Genomic DNA, 27,977 nt, shown 5'->3' on the forward strand with positions numbered 1-27,977 from the left:
GAGGTGACTAAGAACCTGATTGTGACTCTAACAGAGCTCCAGAGTTCCTCTGTGGCAGGAGAACCGTCCAGAAGGACAACCATCTCTGCAGCACTCCACCAATCAGGCCTTTATGGTAGAGTGCCCAGACTGAAGCCACTCCTCAGTAAAAGGCACATGACAGCCCGCTTGGAGTACTCTCAGATCATGAGAAACATGAGAAACAAAATTCTCTGGTCTGATGAAACCAAGATTGAACTCTTTGGCCCTGAATGCCAAATGTCACGTCTGGAGGAAACCTGGCACCATCCCTAGGGTGAAGCATGGTGGTGGCAACATCATGCTGTGGGGATGTTTTTCAGCTACAGGGACTAGGAGACTAGTCAGGATCAAGGGAAAGATGAACGGAGCAAAGTACAGCGAGATCCTTGATGAAAACCTGCTCCAGAGCACTCAGGACCTCAGACTGGGGGCAAGCATTCACCTTCCAACAGGACAACAACCTTAAGCACACAGCCAAGACAACACAGGAGTGGCTTCGGGACTAGTCTCTGAATGTTCTTGAGTAGCCCAGCCAGAGCCCGGACATGAACCCGATCGAACATCTCTGGAGAGACCAGAAAATCGCTGTGCAGCGATGCTCCCCATCCAACCTGACAGCGCTTAAGAGGATCTTTAGAGAATGGGATAAACTCCCCAAATACAGGTGTGCCAGGCTTGTAGCATCATACCCGAGGCTGTAATCGCTGCAAAAGGTGCTTCAACAAAGTACTGCGTAAAGGGTATGAATACCTATGTAAATGTTAGAATATGTGTGAATATGCTGAGGGCATCATGAGCCCAAACAGCAGCAGTAAAACTTTCAGAGTTATGGAGCGATTCATGTTGATCATTGAGGGGAGCTGCGCCGAGAGCAGACCCGCGACTGCGGGTGTGGAGGGGGGCAACACTGCGGCAGCACAGACACTGATCTCATTGCAGTGCTACTGAGGGGATCCATAGGGCGCAGGAATAATCAAACCCACTCTGGCTCTACTGCGACCTGTACACATGAACCCTCAGTCTAATCAGAGACAATATTAAGATTGATTGTTGTGATAGATCTGAGATGGATTATTGATGTGTGCTAGCTTTGTCTTTTTCTTACTGGACACAGAAATGTGTTATTCTAACAGAAGGGCCACCTAATAGTCTTTGCTTAGGTCTGTTTAGTGTGAAGACGTGGCCATGTCGTGGTGGGGGGAGGAGTAGAGGGAAGCAGATGGCAAAACACCCACCATTTCTCTGTGGTTGGGATAGTAAACCTGCTCGATCAGTGGGAATTCCTCTGGTCCCAGTTGCTTGTACAATCTCACCATATTAGCAAACTGAAACGAGACGCGATAATACACAAGAGGTGACTTTTTCAGTTAAATCAAAAGTCATGATCTGTCTAGCAGTCATGGCTGTTTACTTGAATTAGATTAGGCTCAGAAAGCAAACAACACACAATTGAATCTGCTTTAAATTGCCACGCTTACCACCCATGGTTTGTCACAGAAGTTGTAGACAGAGTGTAGAGAGTTTACACCCGTGAGACCAGCATACTGTAACCCAATCACTATGTGTCGGTGGTCTCCATTCTTGGCCATACTGAAGGCATGCTGCCTAACCAGCACAAAGTCTGGCCTGAAACACCTTGGAAAATTTTAAAATCACACATTACCAATACATTATATTCAAACAGACATGTCAACATTTTATTCTGCATTTTGCACTTGAAAATAACAAGAAACCATGCATATCTTGTAACATAAGCAATCAGGACACACTTATAATATTGTCGCGCCCTGATCTGTTTCACCTGTTCCTGTGATTGTCTCCACCCCCTCCAGGTGTCGCTTATTTTCCCCAGTGTATTTATCCCTGTGTTTCCTGTCTCTCTGTGCCAGTTCGTCTTGTATGTTAGTCAAGTCAACCAGTGGTTTTTTCCCCATTCTCCTTTTGCTATTCTCTATTTGATAGTCTTCCCGGTTTTGACCCCTGCCGGACTCTGGACTACTTTCCCACCTGCTTGATCATCCTGCCTGCCCTGACCTTGATTTTGCCTGCCATCTGGTACCTGCCTGCCCTCTGGTACCTGCCCTCTGGTACTCTGAACTGGTTTTGACCCATTTGCCTGTCCACGACCATTCTCTTGCCTTACCCTTTTGGATTAATAAATATTGTAAGACTCCAACAATCTGCCTCCTGTGTCTGCATCTGGGTCTCGCCTTGTGTCATGATAGATATTTGTGTCTGATTATCTTAAACATCATGTAGAACACTGTATTCAAAGGATGTACAGTAGACTTACTTGGTCACCATGGTTCCATTCCGGATTGCTTCGATATCAACACTATAGCCCCCTGTAGCATGCGCTATTAGGTTGATTTCAGAGAAGTCAGCCTGAGTGGACAACATCCGTGTTAATCCAAGTCAAACCTCAATGTGATCATAACAGGGACATGTTACGGTTGTAGTTCACTGCAAAATCAACGTTTTCCAGGCGTGATGAAATTAGATTTTTTCCATTTCTTTGGAGTTGAGACAGGTGGCTCTACAAAATAGATGGTGTGGAACATTGATTCATCTTCACATTAGCCCACTTAAGAGATCAGAATTGTCTGACAGACTTTGATTTTGAGGTGAACTACTGTATTACTTCAATGGCTTTGTCCCCAAAAACTGAGGCAGAAGGTAGCCATTATCACCTCCACAGATAATGAGACATGCTGAGACTCATGGGGTGCATAGTGGAAACACTCTAATGCAACATAAAAGGAGCAGACAGAAATAGGAGACATTGAAAATGCCGGTAGAGAAAATAATCCAGAAGCATTTTCAAGTCTTCATTTACAAAGCACAGAGGGTAGCAACTTCATTGTTCTATAAAGCCACCACCGGGTATAAATGTTTTGGGGTCCATGAGATCATTTTATTTTCCATGGATATTGTTAGCAGATTCAGAGTGACCTATTTCCTTAATATATTTGACAAATATGACAACATTATTATCACACTTGATAATTATCCAACTGTCAGTCCGCTTAACATAGTTCAACTATACAGTATGTGCATGTCTTGGGATTTCTTTGATTCATTGTTTATTGCATACAGTAAGTGCAGGTCTGCAGCACCCATGTACACTCCTAGAAAAAACGGTTTCAAAAGAGTTCTTCAGCTGTTCCATTTGAAAAAAACGTTTTGGTTCCGGGTATAACTATTTTGGGTTCCATGTAAAACCCTCTGTGTGAAGGGTTTTTACATGGAACCCAAAAGGGTTCTACCTGGAACCAAAAATGATTTTTAAAAGGGTTCCCCTATGGCGACAGCTGAAGAAGCATTTTAGGTTCTAGATACTACTTTTTTTTAGATGTAGATGCAGGGGTTGTCTATCTGTGTGCTTCAAGCCCTGTACTCAATAACACCCATCATGAGGTGACCTGTGAGTTTCATTGGCTGTTCTATAACCTCAAATCTCCTCTCTCCATCTCTGATTTAAAATAGACAATTAAAATAACAAAGGTGAACAAGCAACCCACCTGTTCCACCTTAATGTCAAATTCACCATGAATCTTTTTACCTTTGAAGACCTTTACCCTAGAGAAGAAAGGCAAGAGAAAATATTTGAATTGCATAAAAACTAGGACTACTTTAGAGAGTAGTTTTGTAATGCTATCTCACAAGCATACTTGATGTACAGTGCCTTCAGAAAGTATTCACACCCCTTGACCTTTTTTCACATTTTGTTGTGTTACAGCCTGTTTACAAATTAATACAAAAATGACAAGCTGAAATGTCTTGAGTCAATAAGTATTCAACCCAATTTTTATGGCAAGCCTAAATAAATTCTGGAGTAAAAATGTGCTTATCAAGTCACATAAGTTGCATGGACTCACTCTGTATGCAATAATAAAGTTTGACATGATTTTTTAATGACTACCTCTTCTCTGTACACTACACATACAATTACAGTACGTTCGGAAAGTATTCAGACCCCTTGACTTTTTCCACATTTTGTTACGTTACTGCCTTATTCTAAAATAGATCAAATAAAAGATTTTCCTCATCAATCCACACACATTATCCCACAATGACAAAGCGAAAACAGGTTTTTAGAAATGTTTGCAAATGTATTTAAATTTTTGAAAAACAGTGGCTTCCACCCTGACCAAGGCCCTTCTCCTCCAATTGCTCAGTTTGGCTGGGCGACCAGCTCTAGGAAGAGTCTTGGTGGTTTGAAACTTCTTCCATTTAAGAATCCTGTGAATCAAAGAACTGTCTTCTTTGGGACCTTCAACGCTGCAGACATTTTTTGGTACCCTTCCCCAGATCTGTGACTCGACACAATCCTGTCTCGGAGCTCTACGGACAAGTCCTTCTAACTCATGCCTTGGTTTTTGCTCTGACATACACTGCCAACTGTTGGAACTTATATAGACAGGTGTGCATCTTTTCAAATCATGTCCAATCAATTGAATTTACCACAGGTGGACTCCAATCAAGTTGTATAAACATCTCAAGGATGATACATTTTAACAGAATTCACCTGAGCTCAATTTCGAGTCTCATCGCAAAGGGTCTGAATAATTATATACATAAGGTATTTTTACAATTTTGTCACGCCCTGGCCTTATTATTCTTTGTTTTCTTTATTATTTTAGTTAGGTCAGGGTGTGACATGGGGAATGTTGATGTTTTGTTGGTTTTGGGTGTTTATTTGGTAAAGGGGTTATGGGGTGAAGTATATGGTTTTGTGTTGAGTGTAGATGTCTAGCGTTGTCTATGTTGGTTAGTCATCTAGGAGAGTCTATGGTTACCTGAATGAGTTCCCAATTAGAGACAGCTGATTTCGGTTGTCTCTGATTGGGAGCCTTATTTAGGGTAGCCATAGGCTCTCATTGGTTGTGGGTAATTGTCTATGTAAGAACGTTAGTAGCATGTATGTTTGTGCACAACGTTTGTAGCTTCACGGTCGTTTTGTTATTTTGTTAGTTTGTAAAGTGTTTTTGTGTCGTGTTCATCTTCGTTCGTGTTAAAATAAAAGAAGATGGCATATTTTCCAAAAGCTGCATTTTGGTCCGTTAATCCGCCACACGATCGTGACAGAATTACCCACCATAGGACCAAGCGGCATGGAAGGCGGCAACAGGACCTACCTACACAGGATCTCTGGAGTTGGGAGGACGAATTGGAAAGAGATGGACATTGGGATCAACCTGGAGAATATCGCCTCCCTCGTGAAGAGCTGGAGGCAGCGAAAGCCGAGAGGAGGCGATATGAGGAGGCAGCACGGAGACAAGGCTGGAGACCCGTGAGTACAACCCAAAAATTTCTTGGGCGGGGCCTTAAAGGGAGTGTGGCGAAGTCAGGTAGGAAACCTGCGCCTACTCCCTGTACTTACCGTGGAGAGCGGGAGTACGGGCAGACACCGTGTTACGCAGTAGAGCGCACGGTGTCTCCTGTACGCGTGCATAGCCCGGTTCGGTACATTTCAGCTCCACGTATCGGCCGGGCTAGACTGAGCGTTGAGCCGTATGTCATTAAGCCGGCCCAACGCATCTGGTCACCAGTGCGTCTCCTCGGGCCGGCGTACATGGCACCAGCCTTACGCATGGTGTCCCCGGTTCGCCTACATAGGCCGGTGCGGGTTATTCCACCTCCCCGCACTGGTCAGGCGACGGGGAGCATAGAACCAGGTAAGGTTGGGCAGGCTCGGCGTTCAAGGGAGCCAGTACGCCTGCACGGTCCGGTATTACCGGCGCCACCTCCCCGCCCCAACCCAGTACCACCAGTGCCTCCTCCACGCACTAGCTATATGGTGCGTGTCTCCAGCCCTTTACCACCAGTGTCTAAACCACGCACCAAGCCTCCTGTGTGTCCCCAGAGTCCTGTGCGTCCTGTTGCTGCTCCCCGCACTAGCCCTGAGATGCGTGTCCCCAGCCCGGTGCCACCAGTCCCGGCACCACGCACCAGGCCTACAGTGCGCCTCAGCCGGCAGAAGCCGCCCGTCTGCCATGAGCCTGCAAAGCCGCCCGTCTGCCATGAGCCCACTGAGCCGTCCGCCAGACAGGAGCCGCTAGAGCCGCCAGCCAGACAGGAGCCGCTAGAGCCGTCCGTCAGACAGGATCTGCCAGAGCCGCCAACCAGACAGGATCTGCCAGAGCCGCCAACCAGACAGGATCTGCCAGAGCCGCCAACCAGACAGGATCTGCCAGAGCCGCCAACCAGACAGGATCTGCCAGAGCCGCCAGCCAGCCATGAGCAGCCAGATCCGTCAGCCAGCCATGAGCAGCCAGATCCGTCAGCTAGCCATGAGCAGCCAGATCCGTCAGCTAGCCATGAGCAGCCAGATCCGTCAGCTAGCCATGAGCAGCCAGATCCGTCAGCTAGCCATGAGCAGCCAGATCCGTCAGCTAGCCATGAGCAGCCAGATCCGTCAGCTAGCCATGAGCAGCCAGATCCGTCAGCTAGCCATGAGCAGCCAGATCCGTCAGCTAGCCATGAGCAGCCAGATCCGTCAGCTAGCCATGAGCAGCCAGATCCGTCAGCTAGCCATGAGCAGCCAGATCCGTCAGCCAGCCATGAGCAGCCAGATCCGTCAGCCAGCCATGAGCAGCCAGATCCGTCAGCCAGCCATGAGCAGCCAGATCCGTCAGCCAGCCATGAGCAGCCAGATCCGTCAGCCAGCCATGAGCAGCCAGATCCGTCAGCCAGCCATGAGCAGCCAGATCCGTTAGCCAGCCATGAGCAGCCAGATCTGTCAGCCAGCCATGGGCCGTCCCTCAGTCCGGAGCTGCAGTCCCTCAGTCCGGAGCTGCAGTCCCTCAGTCCGGAGCTGCAGTCCCTCAGTCCGGAGCTGCCATTCCTCAGTCCGGAGCTGCCCCTTACCCTGGAGCTGCCCCTTCCCCTGGTGCTGCCCCTTACCCTGGTGCTGCCCCTTACCCTGGTGCTGCCCCTGACCCTGGTACTGCCCCTGACCCTGGTACTGCCCCTGACCCTGGTACTGCCCCTTACCCTGGTACTGGTCCTTAGTCCGGAGCTGTCCCTTAGTCCGGAACTCCCCCTTAATGCAATGGGGTTAATGTGGAGGGGGGTCGTTTGGAGGAAGCCTAGGAGGTGGTTAGGTACTGTGGTGACGTGGGGACTACGACCAGAGCCGGAGCCGCCACCGTGGAGGGGAGCCCACCCAGACCCTCCCCTAGACTGTGTATGGTGCGCCCGGAGTTCGCGCCTCAAGGGGGGGGTTATGTCACGCCCTGGCCTTATTATTCTTTGTTTTCTTTATTATTTTAGTTAGGTCAGGGTGTGACATGGGGAATGTTGATGTTTTGTTGGTTTTGGGTGTTTATTTGGTAAAGGGGTTATGGGGTGAAGTATATGGTTTTGTGTTGAGTGTAGATGTCTAGCGTTGTCTATGTTGGTTAGTCATCTAGGAGAGTCTATGGTTACCTGAATGAGTTCCCAATTAGAGACAGCTGATTTCGGTTGTCTCTGATTGGGAGCCTTATTTAGGGTAGCCATAGGCTCTCATTGGTTGTGGGTAATTGTCTATGTAAGAACGTTAGTAGCATGTATGTTTGTGCACAACGTTTGTAGCTTCACGGTCGTTTTGTTATTTTGTTAGTTTGTAAAGTGTTTTTGTGTCGTGTTCATCTTCGTTCGTGTTAAAATAAAAGAAGATGGCATATTTTCCAAAAGCTGCATTTTGGTCCGTTAATCCGCCACACGATCGTGACAAATTTTAATTTCTACATTTCTAAAAACCTGTTTTCGCTTTGTCATTGTGAATGTTGTGTATAGATTGATGAGGAAAAAACAATTTAATACATTTTAGAATAAGGCTGTAATGTAACAAAATGTGGATAAAGTTAAGGGGCCTGAATAGTTTCCGACGGCACTGATACTGTAAGGTCCCTCAGTCGAGCAGTGAATTTCAAACATCGATTCAACCACAAAGACCAAGGAGGTTTTCCAATGCCTCGCAAAGAAGGGCACCTATTGGTAGATGGGTAAAAAAGCAAACCTTGAATATCCCTTTGTACATGGTGAAGTTATTAATTACACTTTGGATGGTGTATCAATGCACCCTGTCACTACAAAGATACATGCGTCCTTCCTAACTCAATTTCTGGAGAGGAAGGAAACCGCTCAGGGACGTCGCCATGAGACCAATGGCGACTGTAAAACAGTTACAGCGTTTAATGGCTGTGATAGGAAAAAACTGAGGATGGATCAACAACATTGTAGTTACTCTATACTAACCTAAATGACAGAGTGAAAAGAAGGAAGTCTGTACAGAATACAAATATTTTAAAACAAGCATCCTGTTGCAATAGGCACTAAAGTAAAACAGCAAAAAATGTGGCAAAGAAACTAACTTGAATACAAAGTGTTCTAAGCACAGGCAGAATCCTAGAGGAGAACCTGGTTCAGTCTGCTTTCCAACAGACACTGGGAGACAAATTCACATTTCAGCAAGAAAATAACCTAAAACACTAGCCCAAATATACAATGGAGTTGCTTACCAAGATATCATTGAATGTTCCGGAGTGGCCTAGTCATAGTTTTGACTTAAATCGTCTTGAAAATCTATGGCAAGACTTGAAAATGGCTGTCTAGCAATGATCAACAACCAACTGAACAGAATTTGAAGAATTTTTTAAAGAATAATGAACAAATATTGTACAATCCAGGTGTGCAAAGCTCTTAGAGACTTACCTAGAAAAACTCACAGCTGTAATCTCCGCCAAAGATGATTCTAACATGTATTGAGTCAGGGGTGTGAATACTTTTGTAAATTAGATATTTCTGTATTTCATTTTCAAAATATTTGCTAAAATGTCTAATAACATGTTTTCACTTTGTCATTATGGTGTATTGTGTGTAGATGGGTGAAAATCGACTTAATCGATTTTGAATTCAGGCTGTAACACAACAAGATGTAAAGTAAGTCAAGGGGTATGAATACTTTCTGAAGTAACTGTAGATATACATGTATTATCAAATGAAACGAACCCAGTTTAACACACTGGAAAGGAACATGAACTATCATGGACCAAGAAATCATCATGGCATCTTACACATTTTGCCTAAGGTAAATACTGAATCATTTGGGGCTCTCATATGGGCTGATAAGCAGACCAAAAAAATGTACATTCTGAATGTGCCCTTATTTGGCCTGACAGAACCATTTCAATATGTAGCCCAGTCTAGTTACCATGCCTGGCACAAGTGAGGCTATCTGGAATGTGCTGGTGGTACAAAAGGGCAATTGCACCATTTGCATTGCCCAAGACATCTTCATTATATCAGTGGCCTATGTAGGTATGATAATAACTGTGGATAACATTGATCAACAATGATTGTACAAAACATCAGGATCATCTGCTCTTTCCATGACATAGACTGACCAGGTGAATCAGGGGAATCCTGGTGAAGCTATGATCCCTTATTGATGTCATTCGTTAAATCCACTTCAATCATTGTAGATGAAGGGGAGGAGACAGGTTAAAGAATGATTTTTAAGCCTTGAGACAGTTGCAACATGGAATGTGTATGTGTGCTATTCAGACGGTGAATGGGCAAGACAAAATATTTAAGTGCCTTTGAATGGGGTATGGTAGTAGGTGCCAGGCGCACCGGTTGAAGTGTGTCAAGAACTGCAACCCTGCTGGATTTTCACGCTCAACAGTTTCCTGTGTGTATCAAAAATGGTCTACCACCCAAAGTACATCCACAACTGTGTGAAGCATTGGAGTCAACATGGGCCAGCATCCCTGTGGAATGCTTTCGACGCCTTGTAGAGACCATCCCCCAACAAATTGAGGCTATTCTGATTGCAAAAGGGGGTGCAACTCAATATTAGGAAGGTGTTCCTAATGTTTTATTCACTCGGTGTACACTGTAGTCTGCAGCAGTTGGGCGGCAGGTAGCCTGGCGGTTAAGAGCGTTGGGACAGTAACCGAAAGGCCGCTGGTTTGAATCCCTGAGCCGACTAGGCGAAAGGCCCTTAACCCTAATTGCTCCTGTAAATTGCTCTGGATAAGAGTCTGCTAAATTAGTAAAATGTGGTCTCGTTGTGTGTGTGTGTGTGTGTGTGTTACTATCCTTGTGGGGACCAAACAATTGATTCGCATTCAAAATCCTAACCCTTAACCCCTAACCCAACCATAACGCCTAACCTAACCCCACATTCTAACCCTAACCCTAATTGTAACCCTATCCCTAAAATTAACCCCTAAGCCTAAAATAACCTTTTTCCTTGTGGGGACTGGCGAAATGTCCCCACTTGTCAGAATATTCCTTGTTTTACTATCCTTGTGAGGATATGTGTGCGTGTGTTATGACCATAGTAAAGATGAATTATATCCTAATGACGTTGTGTTTCTTGGTAGCATACTGACACCCATTTGAGTCTAGACAGGGGCCATAACGTGTAACCTTACACAGCACTCTCCTTACCAGTCTGTTTGTTGCTCATCAATTACCAGGAGTATCTTGGCACCAGAGGCAACGCCTGCTTTGTCTGCTACCTCGGTGACTTTCTCAGCAACAGCAGCAGTGGTTTGTTTGACAGCTTTAGTAAAGGAAGATAAAAATCCAGCTCCGGCTCCGCTGCCAGTGCCCTCCGACTGCTGGCTGGTAGACACACGCCTCTCCGGTGGTCCAGGCGACACTACTGCAGGGTCTTGCTGCGGCGGGTCAGGGCGTTGTAGATCAGTCATGTACCCATCGGGCAAATTGGACATAAAATTGCTGTCCGACAGCCGACGACGCAGGTAATTCATGTTGAATTTTTTTGGCTACGAAAAGGTGTATGGTGAATCCTCCTCTCTGATGCAAATGTATGAATTATCCTACCAATAGCCTATAACACTATTTTGACATTTGAATCGAAGGATCAGTGGGAAATGTATCAACCCTGAGTCGCAGAAGAAAAAACAAGTTAAGTCGTTAAAATAGGTATCCCCATAAAATTATTTTATTTCCAAATCTATAGATTGGTTGGCCTGTATCCCCTTCAAGGTTTAGACCTCTTCAATTGACTCGAAGAAGGATTATCGGTCACGATGAGAAAACACAGTCAACACGAATATCTAAGCTTCGCCTACCTCAACCAATTGTCCAAATTCGAGCCGCATCCATCAAAACATTAATGAGTGGCTGCGTAAAATAGATAACATGTGAGTCTGGCATCCACGTCCACTGACCATACAGGCCGTGCTTCGGTCTCTTTTCTAGGGAACGGAGGTTCCGTGATTTACACTTGGGTTTCCAGAATTTGTCTTATTGCATCACCCCTATCCAATCTTTCCTTCGAGGTTCGGCGCAGTTTTCCCGTCTATCCTGCGTCACTCCCTTGCATCCCTTTGAGAGGAGAGGGGCAGGTTGGGATGAGGGGTGGTGCTGAGGAGAGACGACTGAGGGGCGTTGCTCTCCTGTGGGGAGAATGACTGCGGGCACCCCCCATACAGGAAATGCGCCATATGTTGCCTATGCTCGTGATGAATTAAAAAAAGTTAATGAAGAAGTAATAGCCTAATAGCCATAGGTTTAGGCAGCTGTTCAGATTTTGATATTCAAGGATAGTAGTGGATTTAAAAAAATTGTGTGATGCATTATCATAGGCTGCACATTTATAGACAAAGCAAAGAGTGATTGTTGCTGAGAGCTGGACTTCTCTAAGCAGCCTGGTCCCATAGACTAGACGTAACATAGTAAACGTAATTCCCGGGACTACCATATTAGTATGTCATGTTACTATTGGTAATGTTAATTAAGCCAGTAGGGTGGTTGGTCTGGGTGGATGGGTAGGCATATAACGTGAATGTCTAGCAACCCAATTTCGAATTTCATCACAGACAACTTTAGCATTTTAGCTAATTAGCAACTTTTCAACTACTTACTACATTTGAGATACTTTTTAACTACTTAGCATGTTAGCTAACCCTTCCCCTAAACCTAACCTTAACCCCTTTAGCTAACCCTTCCCCAAGCCTTTAACCTAACTCCTGAACTTAATCCTAACCCCTAGCCTAGCTAACGTTAGCCAGCTAGGTAACATACCTAGCTAGAATTCGTAACGTATCATACATTTAAAAAATGTTTAACATACAGTTGAAGTCAGAAGTTTAAATGTATTTGGCTAAGGTGTATGTGAACTCAGTTTTCACAATTCCTGACATTTAATCCTAGTTAAAATTCCCTGTCTTAGGTCAGTTAGGATCACCACTTTATTTTAAGAATGTGAAATGTCAGAATAATAGTAGAGAGGATGATTTATTTCAGATTTTATTTATTTCATCACATTCCCAGTGGGTCAGAAGTTTACATACACTCAATTAGTATTTGGTAGCCTTGCCTTTAAATTGTTTAACTTGGGTCAAACGTTTCGGGTAGCCTTCCACAAGCTTCCCACAATAAGTTGGGTGAATTTTGGCCCATTCCTCCTGACAGAGCTGGTGTAACTGAGTCAGGTTTGTAGGCCTCCTTGCTCGCACACACCTTTTCAGTTCTGCACACAAATTTTCTATAGGATTGAGGTCAAGGCTTTGTGATGGCCACTCCAATACCTTGACTTTGTTGTCCTTTTTTGCCACAACTTTGGAAGTATGCTTGGGGTCATTGTCCATTTGGAAGACCCATTCTCCGACCAAGCTTTAACTTCCTGACTGATGTCTTGAGATGTTGCTTCAATATATCCACATAATTTCTTTTCCTCATGATGCCATCCTTTTTGTGAAGTGCACCAGGCCCTCCTGCACAAAGCACCCCCACAACATGATGCTGCCACCCCCGTGCTTCACGGTTGGAATGGTGTTCTTTGGCTTGCAAGCCTCCCCCTTTTTCTTCCAAACATAACGATGGTCATTATCGCCAAACAGTTCTATTGTAGTTTTATCAGGTCAGAGGACATTTCTCCAAAAGGTACGATCTTTGTCATGTGCAGTTGCAAAACGTAGTCTGTCTTTTTTATGGCGGTCTTGGAGCAGTGGCTTCTTCCTTGCTGAGCGGCCTTTCAGGTTATGTCGATATAGGACTCATTTTACTGTGGACATAGTTACTTTTGTACCTGTTTCCTCCAGCATCTTCACAAGGTCCTTTGCTGTTGTTCTGGGATTGATTTTCACTTTTCGCACCAAAGTACGTTAATCTCTAGGAGACAGAACGCGTCTCCTTCCTGAGCGTTATGACGGCTGCGTGGTCCCATGGTGTTTATATTTGCGTACTATTGTTTGTACAGATGAACGTGGTACCTTCAGGCATTTGGAAATTGCTCCCAAGGATGAACCAAACTTGTGGAGGTCTACAATTGTTTTTCTGAGGTCTTGGCTGATTTCTTTTGATTTTCCCATGATGTCAAGCAAAGAGGCACTGAGTTTGAAGGTAGGCCTTGAAATGCATCCACAGGTACACCTCCAATTGACTCAAATTATGTCAATTATGGAATTTTATGGAATTTTCCAAGCTGTTTAAAGGCACAGTCAACTTAGTGTATGTAAACCTCTGACCCACTGGAATTGTGATACAATTAATTATACGTGAAATATTCTGTCTATAAACAATTGTTGGAAAAATTAATTGTGTCACGCACAAACTAGATGTCCTAACCAACTTGCCAAAACTATAGTTTGTTAATAACAAGAAATTTGTGGAGTGGTTGAAAAACTAGGTTTAATGACTCCAACCTAAGTGTATGTAAACTTCTGACTTCAACTGTATTTTACGTTTTGCTAATTCATAACATATAGTACCACTTGTAATTTGTTAAATGTTGTAGAAAATGGGTGATGGATAGTCACAAATTAATACATACCATACAAAACGTAACATATCATACTAAATGTGTTGTCACAGATTTACATACAGAATAATACGAAATGCGCTGAGACCATGATGCTCTGAGTTAAATTATTGCCAGCTCAGAACCCTGTACAGCATCCTCACCTCTTCCATTATACTGCGTTCCCTGGTTGAACTTCTTAGTTGTGGATTCATGTTATATAAATACAGTTCCAGCAAAGCACTCATTTTCCTGATGTTGTTACTTTCAATTACAGTATTTACTGCGATGCAGCCTCTGCAGATGTCAGGACTTTCATACTTCTTGCGCCTAGTGGAGCAGAGCAGAGGTGTTGTGAAGGAAGTTGTCAAGGAAGTGAGTTTGTGCTTATACTGGACCTCCCGCCCCCACCTACTGTCAACCAATCATGTCAATGCGGAGCTACATGGAACCCTCCGCATTGTTACAAAATTTGGCAGGCGCACGCCGTACGGTACATAGCTTAATTTGGCCTTTGCCTGCTTCTGGAGGCTCCGCAATTGCATCACACCATCCATATGACGATTCCGACCACATTTTCGGATCAAGCATACATTGTCTTTTATCCTGTTCTTAGCGTCCCTTACAAAAATGTACCACGGTACTTTCACTTATACCATGGTATAGTCTGAATCATGGAAATGTACCATGGTTTTAGTCTTGAAGTATGATGGTACTGTCATTTACCTAAATTATACCATGGTATTGCCTCATTTTTACCATGGTATAGATGTGGATCACAAAAATACCATGGTTTTGACCTGTATTATACATTCTACCATGGTAACGCACGAATATCTATATTAATTGTGTGTTGCCATAGTACAATGGCAGTATAATGTATTTCATAAATAAATGCCCGTAAGGTCAAAATAGGTTGGTTGGTATTATATTGATTCATTTATTTATAGTTTCTGATAAAGTCAGAAACTTAAGGCTGCAATTGTTGGTCCTAGTTTGTCCGTAACATCAAAGTTAAAGGGAAATAGTTGCTGTGAAAAGAGATAATACTTTCTGTATTATTAGTACCGTTTTTTGTTCATGTTTAGGTTCCCAGTGTTGCCAACCTGAAATGTGGGGTAATGTGAGATATATGGTAGCCTAATCTTTGGCCTAATCTTTTAATCATTTATAGTATTTTTAGTAAAGGGGTGTTGTGCTTGTTTCGGCCCGCAGAGGGAGTCGTTGCATCTCTTGGTTGCTTCACACTCGATCACTCTACAGTGGCTCTCGCACTAGCCTGCCTAGTCAGTGAGACAGTTGAATGAGAGAGCTAAGCCAACTCAAAACTGAATAGAGAAGCGCCAGATGAACAAAATATTTTAAACGTTATCATCACGGTGAGCGAGTTAAAAAGCATTGGATATGAAACACCAAGTTAAATGGATTGTAATTATATCATTGTTGTTATGTATTGATGACGTTTTGATAGTTTAATTCATTTATAAATGTCTGTTAGCATAGAAGCTAACATTGGCTAAAGTTAGCTCCAGTCAAGCTAGCTTGTCCTCATGGCGACATGACAAACGAACGTTCACACGGTGTAAACAAAGGGAAACATTGTAACTTGCTGTTTTGAGGGATATGTTGATAATTATATGATGAAAATGTATCTATGCGATATTCATACTTTAAATGTTGGCTATTTATATAAGAGTGGCCAAGTCAGTTTAATGAGTGAGAGACAGCTAAAAACTGCACTGAAGAGAAAAGCACCACAAACTAACTATTTGAAATCTTCAAGGTTTCAGACTCCCTTCATTCTTCTCACCATACCCTATCCAGGTCCCAAGGTTTAAGAGGGTACACTACACTACTAGACCATGGACTTGGGGCTCCCGAGTGGCTCAGTGGTCTAGTCCATGGTCTAGTAGTGTAGTGTACCCTCTTAAACCTTGGGACCTGGATAGGGTATGGTGAGAAGAATGAAGGGAGGTTTATCTGAGTGCTAGTGGGGTCACTAAAGACCCAGGTTCAATTCCAGGCTATATTACAACTGGCTGTGATTGGGAGTCCTATAGGGTGGCACACAATTGGACCAGCATCGTCCGGGTTAGGGTTTGGCCGGTGTAGGCCGTCATTGTAAATAAGAATATGTTCTTAATCTCAACTGACATGCCTAGATAAATAAAGGTTCATTATAAATAAATATGTATTGTGGTTTTTCACTATGAGCTAAAGGGGTTTAAGAGGATACTAGGCCTCTGCTTTGCCATTGCAGAGCGAGTAGTCAACGTAGTACCATAAATTACTATGCTTTTGGTCACTTTACCTGAAAAACGGTGGGACACAGACCATCATAATACATTGGAAACAACTACCATACTTTCATGTTTAACTACATGCTGCTAGTACAAAACCAAGGTATTTCTTTCATTGTACTACCATGGTTAATTTTTGTACCATGGTAGCTAGTACAATGAAAAAAAACATCATGTTTTTTTGGTCTCTACCATGGCAGGAAAACACCATGGTATTTGCACCAGTACCATGGCATTTTCCTGCCATGGTAATTGTATAAACGATATAAGATCACGCCAATCATCATAATTTTATTAGCCAATCAGCAGCCTTTTTTCACGGGACTTAACATATGACCTGATCAGGCAGGGCCTCAGTCAGTCTGTAGTTTCCATTCTGATGACCAACCGTTTTTTCCCTCCTGCTTATTCTAACGTAAACTCACTCACTTTTGTACATCGCCTTGGTTCGTACAATTTACCTTATTTTTGCGCCCAAAAAACGTAATACTTCCAGATCAACTGTAATATCAATACCAATGTAAAGCACAATTTCTCCCGTTTCCAACTAAATTAATGACGAGACCTTCATGATGCCCATCTCTGCATAATTCAAGAAGGCAATGAGCTCCGTCGGGTCTTTTTAAAAATGGTGGGTGAAGGCTATGAAGTGATCTTGAAAGGGGGAAATATGTTGTGTGAAGAAAACAGTTTTTTTCACCCGATTTGTCCAACTAATCAACTTTAAAATGTAAATAAAACGTAAAGAGTTTATGTAATGTCTCATCATATACCTGTTTGAAGGTTTGTGTCGAATTTGAAGAGGGGTTTAGGGCTGCGCTAACGTTAGCCTCACAAGTGAACTGCAGCTGTTCCGGCTTTTGAGTGTCATAATGGCTCGCAGTAATGACGTGCAAAAAAATGCAATTGGCACCCTAGTCATGAAATATTATTTTAATATTAGCAATAATTATATTAATTTAGACAAAAATAATGAAGTTTTCTTACAAGTGTATATGGTTACGCATGATTTTAATCTGCGAGAGAAGGGCTACCCCCGGTGGAAAAAGGCTGTACGGCACAAAATGAGTACATATAACGTACAGCATCAGAGGGGTTCGTTTTTTCATCTTTTCTCCAATACTTTTAGCCCATTACCATGTCAATCAACGCTGAATCAAAACGTAGTTTCACACCCCGGATTTTGATGCAAACACAGTCACTACAGTCCCATTCGTTTTCATTGCAGCCTCGTTTGAATGCCTCGGTTACGCACATTTGTACGGAATGGGGTGAGTTTACGTTACCTCCTTAGAAAAAAATGCCTTTCTTTCTGATGTTAATTGTGTGTGCAGCTAAATGTAAGTGCAAAAATCCTGATGTCTTGTTGTTTGGAGCTAAATACTGTCTCTTGTAAATATGTACCATTTGTGTTAAACTTGCTAGCTAGCTAGTGTACACCCCCGCTAACGTTAGCATTAGCATTGTCATCCGGAATACATTACTAGTTAGCATGCTTATTCGTGATTAGCATTTGTTTGCATTTCTCTGTGGCGCTAAGCTATTTTCGGTTGTAGATTGCTCATGCTTATTATCTTTTATAACATGCATATATTTCTACATTTCTCAATTTTTTAAATTTGTGCATCCAGCATGTTTTTGGGTCCACATAGCCTGTTTAGTTTGTTGACATTCAAATAGGTATATTTATGCATATTTTCCCATACTGTGCTATAGCCTAAGGTCTTCCCTTTTCTTTACAGAACCACAATTAGTATCAGAGAGAGTAGTGTTGTGTGTGTGGATCTTCATTAAACCCTTGAACTGGAACTACAGCTTCCTTATGTTCTGAACAGACACCCTGTGGTGGTTGCTACCGGCCTAAAATCCAGAACCTACATTTTTTATCCCTTTTCATTGGTCCTTCGAATTCATAAACAACCCATATGTTTCATGGTCCTTTGAGCCGTTTGCAGTAACTGCCAGATCCTAAGGATGCCAGTCACCAGAGAGGATCCTCCACAAGTTGTGGTTCGTCCCCGCCATCAGACTCGCCCCCCACATTGTCTGGTCGACTATGAGGTAAGGTACGAGTCAAGGCAGACAACACCACACACAACAACATACCACTCCAACGAGGGACCACAAGCAGAGGGCGCTGAATTAATTCCTCTCACAACAAGGTCAGCAGCAGAACCCTCACAGAACCCTCCTGTACGAGATGAGAGAGAAACCCGTTCTTCTTCCAGAACAGTCGTAATGTGCCTGAAGCTGATAGGAGAGGAAACTGAGAAGTTGACACAGGAGATACTTTAGCTCTCACTATTGATACTGGAGCCCCGCTATTGTTATTTATGGCTGCGCTTTCATTATTTGCTATTCTTATCCCTTACTTATTGGGGGGATTTTCTTAAAACTGCATTGTTGGTTAAGGGCTTGTAAGTAAGCATTTCACTGTATTTCACCTGTTGTATTCGGCGCATGTGACTGACAAGATTTAATTTGATTTGAGCTTTCGGAAGAGTTAAATTCATCTGGTTCAATGGGTCTCGTACAGTTCAAGTCACTACCCAGGCTGACTCGCAACTGTGAGGATCGAGCCTCACCTGATCGCCGATGTCAGCCCTCACCTGACCGTTACGGTCAGCCTACACATGATTGCTGTTGTCAGGTCACACCTGACTGGCGCCGCAGCGACTACTCACTTTATCCTCGCCGCCACGACTACTTACCTGACCGCTGTGGTCAGCCTACACCTGATCGCCATCGCCAGCTCGCACCGGCCTGTCGCTGCCGCAATTACTCACCTGGCCGTTGTTGTCAGCCCTCACCTGACCATCGCCGCTGCGACTACTCGCCTGACCATCGCCGCCGAGCCTACTCACCTGATCATCGTTGGCACTCACTTGTCCACTACACAGACCTTCTCCACCCAGCCGGGAGCATTCCTACTGTGGACGAACTCCTACCATCCCCAACTTCAACTGTGGCCCTCGACAATGTGCTGCCTGTAGCTGCAACAGAGTCCTTCAAGTTTCAGATATTGGTGGACAACCTGAAGTTGTAAGAGGCTTTGCTAATTGCTGACTCCTACAGCAACAGCATGTACCCATACAGTGACACCATGCAATCCCTCACAGAACTGTATGGCCAGCCCCAACAGCTTGCCCTCCAACACATTGCAGAATTAATGGATGGCCCCAACATCAAGAGTGGTGACACCAAGTCATTCCGAAGATTCGTTCTGAGGGTGTGTGCCTTGCTTGGCATGTTGGATCAGCTAGGGAGTAATGGACAGACAAAAGTGAGGTGTGCCTCACACGTCTCCCACCTCTTAGCTAAGTTACCACACAACATAAGAGCCAGCTTCATGAGATGTGTGAACCCCATCAAGACACCCATTCCAACCCTCCTTCACATGGCAGAGTAGCTCGAGTACAAGGTGAGGGTGCAAGTAGATGGCACGCAATTCAGTAGCGACCAAAGCAGGGAGCACCCTAGCTCACACCGAGATCAGCATAAAGACATTCCCCAAGACCACCACCATCCTCCATGGAGGTGAGCAGAGAAAGGACAAAGCCAAAGTCTCTGCACACAACCAGTCTCGAGAGGAAAGGTCACGGAAGAAGCCAAAGAAATATTGTCCGTTCTGTAACACCACACAGCATTACATGAACCAAAGAACAGAAAGAATCCTGGATCAAGACAAATGAAAGATGTTGGAAGTGTGGACGCGAACACCAAGCAGCTCAGTGTACTCTCAAGCCTAAGTGCGAGAAAAAGCATTATGAGTTTCTCCACGAGGTCAACACTAGCCCGACTGCTATGAAGAATGCTAACATAAACGCTATGAAGACCTCCATCACAAAGGTGCCAGTAAAGAGGATTTGCCTGGTGAGCTCCACTGCAGAGACCTTCTATGTTGCTCAACCTTCTGTCAGCAAGGTGTTGTTGAAGATGAGTTGAGTCTTCGGCAACAAGTCGCTTGACATGTACGCCCTGTTCGAAGACGGGTCTGAGAACACTATACTTATACACGAAGCAGCAGAGCAGCGAGTCCTCCTCGGCAATACTGAGGACTTGGCACTTCGTACGGTGCGTCAAGATATCAGATTCATCCATAGAGCTCCTGTGTCATTCTCTGTTGCCCCTGTTACTCAACAGCTCCTTTGACATCCACAGAGCCTTAACAGCTAACGAGTTGGGCCTTGCACCGCATAGCTACCCTGTTGAAGCCCTTCAGAAAAAGTATCGGCACATCAGGCCTTCCCCTTCAACTGCTGGATCAGACGCAGCCGCTACTGCGCATCAAGTCAGACTATCCCCATCTGATCACCCTGACAGAGCCAATGCATTTGGGTCCCCCTGGCAGACCTGCCGCCATCAAGTCTCAGCTCGGATGGACCCTTCAAGACCGTTCCTACAGCAAAGTCTTGCTCCACAACAGTGCCTTCAAGCATTTCGCTACACCTGCAATAACATCTGCTAAATATGTGTGTGACCAACAAAATTTGATTTGATTTTGATTTGATTCATACATCCCTCGTCTCTCCATCTGCAGAGCTCTTCAGCCATGTAGAGAAGCTCTGGTGGTTGGATACGCTACCATACAGGATTCAGTAGCTTATCAGACAGTCCAGACAAGATGTAGAAGCCAATGATATACTGGAGGAGAAGACAGCCAGGGTCGAAGTGGGCAGGGTTCAAAGGTACGTCACTCCCCTCTTGTGGAAGAAGAACATTGCTCTTTTGGAGGCTTCGAAGAGAGTGAGTGAGAGGCAGATAAGCGTCTTTCCAAGGATCCAGAGGAAGCAGCAGTGTACAGCGCAGAGGTTCACAAGTTGTTGGAGTCCGGCCACAACAAGAAGGTACCCCCAGTAGCAGCCGAAGATTACCAAGGTTGGTACATTCCCCATCATATGGTCCCTCACAATGGGAAAAACAGAGTCATCTTCAACTGTTTTTAGTGGAAATTCTAATCAATAATGAGGAGAGACAAGGTCAATCACCAATCAGGATATTACTTTATTCAAACCTTATTAATAAGGGAGCATAGAGTATTTGCTTCTACAATAATGAGGCTGGTCGACTCAACACTCCAAAGGAAGTGCAACTGCCAACACCAGAGTCTGAAGGGATACATTCTAATAACAAGAGTTCAACAGTTGAATCACATAAGCATGTTATGCAGATAAGACATCTTTATTATCTATGTTACCGAGCTAATTCTGATTCTTCCTCCACATTCCCCTCTCAAGGGACTCTGTCCCTTCCAGAGACATCAGAACAGTAACATGTTATCTTACTAACATTTGTTGCAGAATATATGAATAAAAAAATAGAGAATCAAAACCCTTCAATGTCATGTACCTCATTTCCATGTAAGCTTTCTCCGTTGGGAAACTGAGTTTACAACCTTTATTCCTCAAGACATACTTGCACATGTTTAATCATACAGAATAATACATTGTTGAGGAAAATACAGAAATTAGAAATGCTCCCTGCCACAGGAGAACCAGTGTCTAAACACTGGCCTCATCACAACAGATAGGACAGTCATCCCTCTTACAGCGGACACAGTGATACGGATCAACATGGTGGAAATGCCCATCAGTTCCCCTTGCCCACCCCTTCCCACACCAATGACAGAGACCCCCCCTGGGCACTTTGTACACACAGTGTGGAACATGGCCTCCCGGGTGGCGCAGTGGTCTAGGGCACTGCATCGCAGTGCTAGCTGCGCCACCAGAGTCTCTGGGTTCGCGCCCAGGCTCTGTCGCAGCCGGCCGCAACCGGGAGGTCCGTGGGGCGACGCACAATTGGCATAGCGTCGTCCGGGTTAGGGAGGGTTTGGCCGGTAGGGATATCCTTGTCTCAGTATGTAAAATGTAATGAAATGTAATAAAATGTATGCACTCTACTGTAAGTCGCTCTGGATAAGAGCGTCTGCTAAATGACCAAAATGTAAATGTATGAGCTCCACATCTGGGTTCCCATGGTCAGGATTGGGGTCCCCACCGTCAGAGATGTAGTCAGGAGTAGAGAATAGGTCAGGGAAATCATTCATATACTGTGAACCCTCTATCTGCACTGGCCAATGAGGATACTTCACTAGGTTCACCTGATTGTTGTCCATCAATCTCAGATTCTTCATCTACACCGTCTTCATTTGCAAGCAAGGGCATAGTAAGAACAACATCAACCACTTTACTACACAATTTCTTCACACAAGTGATAATCAGCAACTGAGCAATCAGCAAATTAAACCATAGATGAGCCAGTGGAAGACGGTCGCTCCCCAAGCACCAAACAATGACTGAACCCACCCAAATGGATTCCAGTCGTTGTCAGGCTGGTGTTCCCTTTCGAAAACACCGCTAAGCTCCTTCAAATGTTCCACTACAATAGTCAAATTTTTGTCTCCCTGGGTTTAAATGTACAGCAGTGATTTTCTATAATTTGATCCCCCCCCCCCTTTAACGTGCTAGCAACATGTCAAGTGCCACCCTATTTTGTGTGGCCATGAGTTGAGTTCCTTGCAACTCTGGTCTTATAATTGAAAACCCTGAAGTGGTTAAATTTGCCAGGGATTCCAAATTATATCCGAGCCGATCCAATGCATGGGCATTCTCCGATGCCCCATACCAGGGGATTAACCTGCGCCATTAACTTTTCCAATTTCGAGGATCGTTGCGAGTCACTGGGGACATCATTTGATTGCGAGATGCCCCTCTTAACTCGTCTTAACCTGCTTGGAATAGAGGAGTTTGTTTTATGCATTACCACATTACCACATTTATGCATTAGTTTACCAAAAATACAGCACCCTGACCAATTTGTTGGTAGGTAGAAATAGGCTTTATCACCACAAATCCAATAATGATCAGTAAACATTGCCTAACCAAATTGATGAGGAGAGCGATTGTCAGTTTTCCCGTCAACAATAGTGTGCCCCACCTTCAGTCTAACGGGTCTCCAGCTGCATGTTCCATTCTTCCAGCTACAGCATATTGGGAAGACACTATAATTGACACATGTTGATATTCCCAGATAGGATTCATTAAATTGTGGTATGGAAATATTGATTGGGTTCTGACAATGACAGGTTCGGAATGGGGTTCACCGGGGTTGGATTAGAATAGGTTCTGGTACACGGGATCTAGGTTCTAAGATGATTCTACCGCACCAATGTGAACAATCAAATCTGTCATGCCCTGATCTGTTTCACCTGTCTTTGTGATTGTTTCCACCCACCTCCAGGTGTCTCCTGCTTTCCCCATTAGTCCCCGGTGTATTTATCCCTGTGTTTCCTGTCTCTCTGTGCCAATTCGTCTTGTTTTGCCAAGTCAACCAGCGTTTATCCTAGCTCTTATTTTTCCCAGTCTCTGTTTTTCCTAGCCCTCCTGGTTTTGACCTTTGCCTGCCCTGACGCCGAATCCGCCTGCTTGACCACTCTGCCTGTCCTGACCTCGAGCCTGCCTATCCCCTGGTACTGTTTGGACTCTGACCTGGTTTATGAACTCTCGCCTGTTCCCGACCTGCCTTTTGCCTACCCCTTTTGGTACAATAAATATCTGAACTCAACCATCTGCCTCCTGTGTCTGCATTTGGGTCTCGCCCTTATAAAATCCCCCTCGTAAATTCTTTGTTGATGACAAAGTACCATTAATGCATTCCTCGGGTAGGCAACAAAGTAGCAGGATTTAACACAGTGCACATCTTCAGGGTCACATGAGACATTGTCAGAAGAACATTCTGATAATGGAGCAGTTAAGCTGGTGTTAGATGGGCCGTCTTTGCCTGTGAAATAAGAGCATGTACAGCATGAGGCACGTGTACAGTGAGTTCACACATGGCAACAATGTCTGCACAAGCCAGCACAGCTTCAGCAGCAGCAGCCACAGCTCTCAAACAAAAAAACAGGCCTCTTGACACACTGTCCAGCTGTTTGGAAAAATACCCGACAGGGCGCTGCTTTACTCCATGATCCTGTAAGAACAGATGACATAAAGCCATTTCTTCTCACAAACAAAGAGGTTAACTTCTCTAGGGTAGGGGGCAGCATTCGGAATTTTAGATGACAAGCATGCCCAAATTAAACTGCCTGCTTCTCGAGCCCAGAAGATATGATATGCATATAACTGGTCGATTTGGATAGAAAATACTCTAAAGTTTCCAAAACTGTTCAAATAGTGTCTGAGTATAACAGAACTGATTTGGCAGGCAAAAACCTGAGAAAAATCCATTCGGGAGTTGTTGTTTTTTTTGGTTTTGTAGTTTTCTATTCAATGCCATTACAGTATCCATTGATTTAGGACTCAAATTGCAGTTCCTATGCCTTCCACTAGATGTCAACAGTCTTTAGAAATTGTTTCAGGCTTGTATTCTGAAAAATGAGGAAGTAAGAGCAGTCTGAATGAGTGGACCCTAAAGTGTCACAGAGCTTTTTCATGCGCGAGACCGAGAGAGTGCCTTTCTTGTTTACCTTTTATATTGACGACGTTATTGTCCGGTTGAACTATTATCGATTATTTAGGCTAAAAACAACCTGAGGATTGAATATAAACATCGTTTGACATGTTTCTATGAACTTTACGGATACAATTTGGATTTTTTGTCTGCCTGTTTTGACTACGTTTGAGCCTGTGGATTACTGAAGAAAATGCGAACAAAACGGGGGTTTTTGGATATAAAGAGACTTTATCGAACAAAAGGAACATTTATTGAGTAAATTAATGTCTGCTGAGTGCAACCATATGAAGATAATCAAAGGTAAGGGATTAATTCTATCTCTATTTCTGACTTGTGTAACTCTTCTACTTGGCTGGTTACTATTTGTAATTATTTGTCTGCTGGGCTATGTTCTCAAATAATCGTACGGTATGCTTTCGCCGTAAAGCAATTTTTAAAATCTGACACTGTGTTTGGATTCACAAGAAGTTAATCTTTAAACCTATGTAAAATATGTTTTGTTTTCAGAATTTTTATAATGAGTATTTCTGTATTTCAATTTGGCGGCCAGCAGTTTCACTGGCTGTTGAAGACGTCTCACATACCCAAGAGAGGTTAAAAGGTTTAGAATGGTCAAGGAGCCCCAAACAGGGAGAGGTAGTCATGAGTTGTTTTAGTAAGGTCAGAGCAGTCAGTCCCTCTGGTGTCCACTTAATTGTGTCATTCATAGCCATTTTGTGGCCATAAATAAGGTCAGAAAGCGGCTGCACCACCTCAGCATAGTTAGGTAACCACGTCCTACAATACCCTATCATATCAGTCAATGACATCATGTGTTGTTTAGTAACCAGCTGTGCGACGGAGAGAATAGCCTGTATCCTCTCTGTACCCAGCTGCCTGCCATTTGGAGTGATGTCATGACGTCATGACCTAGATACTTGACTGTCTGTGAAACCAACTGTAACTTCTTTGAAACTTTGTGACGATTCTCAGCAAGAAATATCAACAGAGCACGAGTATCAGTTTCACAAGCTTCCATTGAGCTGGAGCACAACAACAAAGCATCCACATACTGAATCAGAGTGCTGCCCTCAGGGGCTATAAAACCCTCCAGATTTTGCACTAAAGCCGCTGAAAACATTGGGGGGGATAGCACATAGGTGCCACCGTCCACGTAAATCTCTTACTAAGAAACGTGAAGGCGAACCAGAACTGAGATTCTGGTGCCACAGGAATACTGAAAAAACGCATTAGCCAAATCAATCACAGAGAACCACTGTGCTGTGGGTGGTAACACCCCAACAGAGTAGTAACATTGGGAACCACAGGGGCACGGGCAAAAACTGCATCGTTCACAAGCCTTAAATCCTGGACAAATCTCCAATCACCTGAAGGCTTTTTAACAGGCAAGATAGGGGTGTTACAGGGTGATTCTGGACGGGGAATTAAAGCGCCATTAGCTAACAAGGATGCATGAACAGGAGTAATACCTGCTGTTGCCTCCCTATTGAGTGGATACTGTGCTCTAGATGGGCGCCTGGTATCCTTAGGAGTGACCACCATTGGCCCTGCTCCCTTCATTCTCCCAAAATAAATACTTGTCCATTTCCCATAAGCATTCAGGGACCCCTCTCAGGAGGGGTGAGTCTTCACTCAACAAAATATTGGTAGAAAAATAAACATGATCAACACCATGCACACCCCTCTCAGTTGGTGTTTCCCAACTGAATGGGTAACAACTTGTCAGTGTGCTGTGTGAATAAGTTGACCCATCAAGGCGCATCTTCCAGTCAATAGCATCAATATCCGCCCATTCTACTCAATCTGATTTTGCCAGGGACACATGTGGTGTGCTTTCCTCAAACAGGTAGCACTCTTTCTGTGCAGGGGTTAGATTAACTCCTAAAGCACAGAAATCACGGCTACAGTATAAACCCTCACACTGCACTGACTCATCCTGTAATGTAGCACACAGCCATTGCTTCTAATAATGGAGATCTCTTGTCAATGGTGAAAAATGGGAGGTGCAATGTAAGCCTGCTTCAGACATGAAACTGCCCTCGTGGCCCCAATGGGGTTTAGTCATTGAGAAAACACTAACAATATTGGGCACCTCATTATCAATGTCCCATGTGTAATACCAGTCACAAAACTCAGACATTAACATCAATTGCTCCCCCTCTTCCTCCTCATGAATAACGGTTAAACCGGTTTGGCCACATGTTATGTTGATGCCCAGTTTACGCAGGATGTCCCTGCCCATCAGTTTGACAGGACAGTGGCCAGAGTAGAGAAATTGATGTTGACACTTCTCCTCACAAAAGGAGACAGGCAGAGGCATAGTTACATGCTCTGTGAATGGGAGGCCTGAAGCCCCTACAGTTTTGACTGTTTCACTAGACATGGGAGGTTTTGTCAGCCCCAGTATCAACAAGAAATATTATTGACTCACCATTGACGCAAGCCTCCACGGTTGGCTCTACTCTGGTAAGGGTGTGACTCTTTAAACAAAAGCTCGGGTTGCTCTGACGATTCTACCTCATCTGTCCCTGTCTCTTCATCATGTCAATATTCTTCCTCCTGTTCTTGTCCTGGATTGTACAGGCACTCCTTGGGGCTCCTCTGCCTCTTGGTTCACCCCTGGCTCTTCCCCTCGGCTGCTGGGCTTGATTGCATTGTGCAGCGAAATGGCCTGCCTTGCCACAGGGGAAGCAACTTCCAAGTTTGGGGGTTCCTCCACTTCCACCACCTCCAACTCCAGCAGGCACCTGCCACTGGTAGAATGTTTACTGGGCAGCTTGCAATTTCTGAGGCTTCACTTTATTTTTATTTTTTTTCTTCCTTCTGAGCACGTTGCTGTCGCTCAGCATGTTTGCAAAGTTGTACCACAGCGGCCAGGGGTTCAGTTTCCCAACTGATACAGGTGGTTCTCACTGCTTTCTCCAGGTCTGGTGTCAGGCCCCTCACCAGGACGTCCTTCAACAGAGCTCCATATTTCAATTCATTAGGTCTGATGCCGCTGTGCAGCCTGAAACAGGTTTCCAGTCTCCTTCGATACGCTTCCAAGCTCTCATCCTTCATCATGGTGCATTCTCTGATGGTCGTCCAGTCAGTCTTGGTGGGATATAGTGCTCCTATTCTTCCCAACACGACCACCGCAGCCACAGGCACCGGCAGCAATGAATAGACATTGTGAGGAGAAGAATAAGGAGGGAGAAATCTCTCTCATCGTCTTTCATATTCTTCCTTACTGTCTCATCTTTGTCTGTTTTCCCTTCTTCCTCAGTCTGTACCCAACTTTCCGCTGAAAAGGCAGCGCGCAAAATTCAATTTTTTTTTTAGAAATATGTAACTTTCACACATTAACAAGTCCAATACAGCAAATGAAAGATAAACATCTTGCTAATCTACCCATCGTGTTCGATTTTTAAAATGTTTTACAGCGAAAACACAACATATAT

General features: G+C 44.3%; 2 protein-coding genes across 3 annotated transcripts in view; one reads left to right on the forward strand and one right to left on the reverse strand.

Annotated features, from left to right (window-relative positions):
- The window catches only part of LOC129853507 (synapsin-1-like), a 28,832-nt gene extending 17,387 nt beyond the window's left edge, over nt 1–11,445 (reverse strand). For both annotated transcript variants that reach the window (XM_055919634.1, XM_055919633.1), the window contains exons 1-5: nt 10,465–11,445; nt 3,543–3,600; nt 2,315–2,406; nt 1,500–1,656; nt 1,257–1,346 (exon numbers count right to left, since the gene is read on the reverse strand). In XM_055919634.1, the coding sequence (XP_055775609.1) occupies nt 1,257–1,346; nt 1,500–1,656; nt 2,315–2,406; nt 3,543–3,600; nt 10,465–10,790 (723 nt within the window). In that variant the 5' untranslated portion in view covers nt 10,791–11,445. The remainder of the gene's footprint in view (nt 1–1,256; nt 1,347–1,499; nt 1,657–2,314; nt 2,407–3,542; nt 3,601–10,464) is intronic.
- LOC129853508 (transcription cofactor vestigial-like protein 4) overlaps nt 10,701–27,977 on the forward strand; it is a 34,352-nt gene continuing 17,075 nt past the window's right edge. Inside the window, exon 1 of the mRNA XM_055919635.1 lies at nt 10,701–10,781. The gene's annotated coding sequence lies outside the window, so the exon portion shown is untranslated. The remainder of the gene's footprint in view (nt 10,782–27,977) is intronic.

This window comes from Salvelinus fontinalis, chromosome 4, assembly GCF_029448725.1.
Source record: "Salvelinus fontinalis isolate EN_2023a chromosome 4, ASM2944872v1, whole genome shotgun sequence".
NCBI classification, from domain to species: Eukaryota; Metazoa; Chordata; class Actinopteri; order Salmoniformes; family Salmonidae; genus Salvelinus; species Salvelinus fontinalis.